A 1,480-nucleotide genomic window follows, 5' to 3' on the forward strand; every position below is an offset into this window, starting at 1 on the left:
TATCCATTTCCATTCCTTCAAATTCTACATTTTCCTTTCTATTGCGCAAATGTTCTGCTCTCCGCTGCTGCTCGACTTGATGTTTCCACAGTTCACGTATTTTACATTGACCAGCCACCAATAACTCAAAAAATTGCGTTGTTGCTTCCAATTGGATATTACAACCCGGACAAATTGTACATGGTAATTTTCCATCATCATAAATCTTAAATTTATACGTTTATAATTTACGATTATCATAAAAACATAATTCATACGTAAGTAAATAGTTTATAATCTACATTGTAATAATTTATATTATATTCTAATGTTCATATACAAAATGAAGATAATATTGCCTGTTCTTTTTAGGAAAACATCTTGTACAGTTCGCTTTTTTCTTTCCTCTCTATGTTAAAGAAAGTTAAAGGATAAACCATGCAAGAAATTTAATTAAACAAAACAATATATATAATTATATATATAATTATATATATTGTTTTGTTATATAATTAACAATGTATATACAATTAATAAAAAAACTGTTCATCTGTGATAATATCAAAGTGGTAATATGGAGGCAATACAAATATGTTCAAGGTATAAATAATTAAAATAATATCCTTGTTTAGCAAAAAGGAAGAGAGAGAGAGGGGGGGGGGGAGTTCATAATAAAAAAAAGCTAAGGGACAATAGCACATGCTATGCATGAAATGATGAACATTTGATCAGTGCAGTAACACTGTATGGAAGGCATGAAAATCGGAGTAGGAAATCAAGTTGCATTCCATATAACTGGCGTTTCGAAAATACAACGTCTTACCTTCAAAGGCAGGTAACGATTCACCAGTGAGCATAGATTCGACTCGCCTGTTTCACTGATGAATAAATGCTCGTTGCCATTGTCCGCCGCGCACAAACGACAAATCGTTGAATCATATAGATGCATATCTACGGTGTTCCTAATAGTAAAGTAAAACGATATCCTGAAATTAAATCATCCCGAGGAAAGATATAATGTATAAAAAAAATATATATATTATGAATTTATGTAACAAATTTAGATGCCAAAATTTATTGAGTTTTTACCATTACTTTGTATATACAACGTTGAATAAGCACTGACCGCACTGCCCTAAACAAATCAGGGGATCATGCTGTTTCCACAATAAATAGGTAGTCTGCTGCATGAGAGCTTTTCAACAAGAGACGCAAATGACACAGTGTGGAGTGTGGCACGGCCACAGTGAACCGTTGCATAGCTCATAGCTGCGTTCAGAAATATAATCTGGGTGCCCTCGTGTATTATTTTAGGCCCTGCGCACAATAGCAAGAATAAATTAATAGCGTTTTCGGCCCGACCGGGTTTGCACCAACCTGGGTTAGATTAATGGCGTTTTGCGCTCTCCTATTGGTAGAGCGTGTGACATCAACCAATAGGAAAGATTAATCCAACCCAGGTTAGTGCAAACCCGATCGGGCCGAAAACGCTATAAAACTC

General features: G+C 34.7%; 1 protein-coding gene across 1 annotated transcript; it reads right to left on the reverse strand.

Moving 5' to 3' along the window:
• Position 1: 1 nt before the first annotated feature.
• LOC108764017 (uncharacterized) lies at positions 2-1,238 on the reverse strand (the record flags this gene model as incomplete). The annotated part of the gene is made up of 3 exons (XM_018512003.1): positions 1,069-1,238; positions 803-941; positions 2-205 (listed from the first exon to the last, which is right to left on the reverse strand). Coding segments are annotated over exons 2-3 (330 nt in total), but the record flags the coding sequence as incomplete, so codon positions are not given.
• Between the last annotated feature and the right edge of the window lie 242 nt (positions 1,239-1,480).

The sequence above is a fragment of the Trachymyrmex cornetzi genome, unplaced genomic scaffold (assembly GCF_001594075.2).
Source record: "Trachymyrmex cornetzi isolate Tcor2-1 unplaced genomic scaffold, Tcor1.1 scaffold392, whole genome shotgun sequence".
Taxonomy (NCBI): domain Eukaryota; kingdom Metazoa; phylum Arthropoda; class Insecta; order Hymenoptera; family Formicidae; genus Trachymyrmex; species Trachymyrmex cornetzi.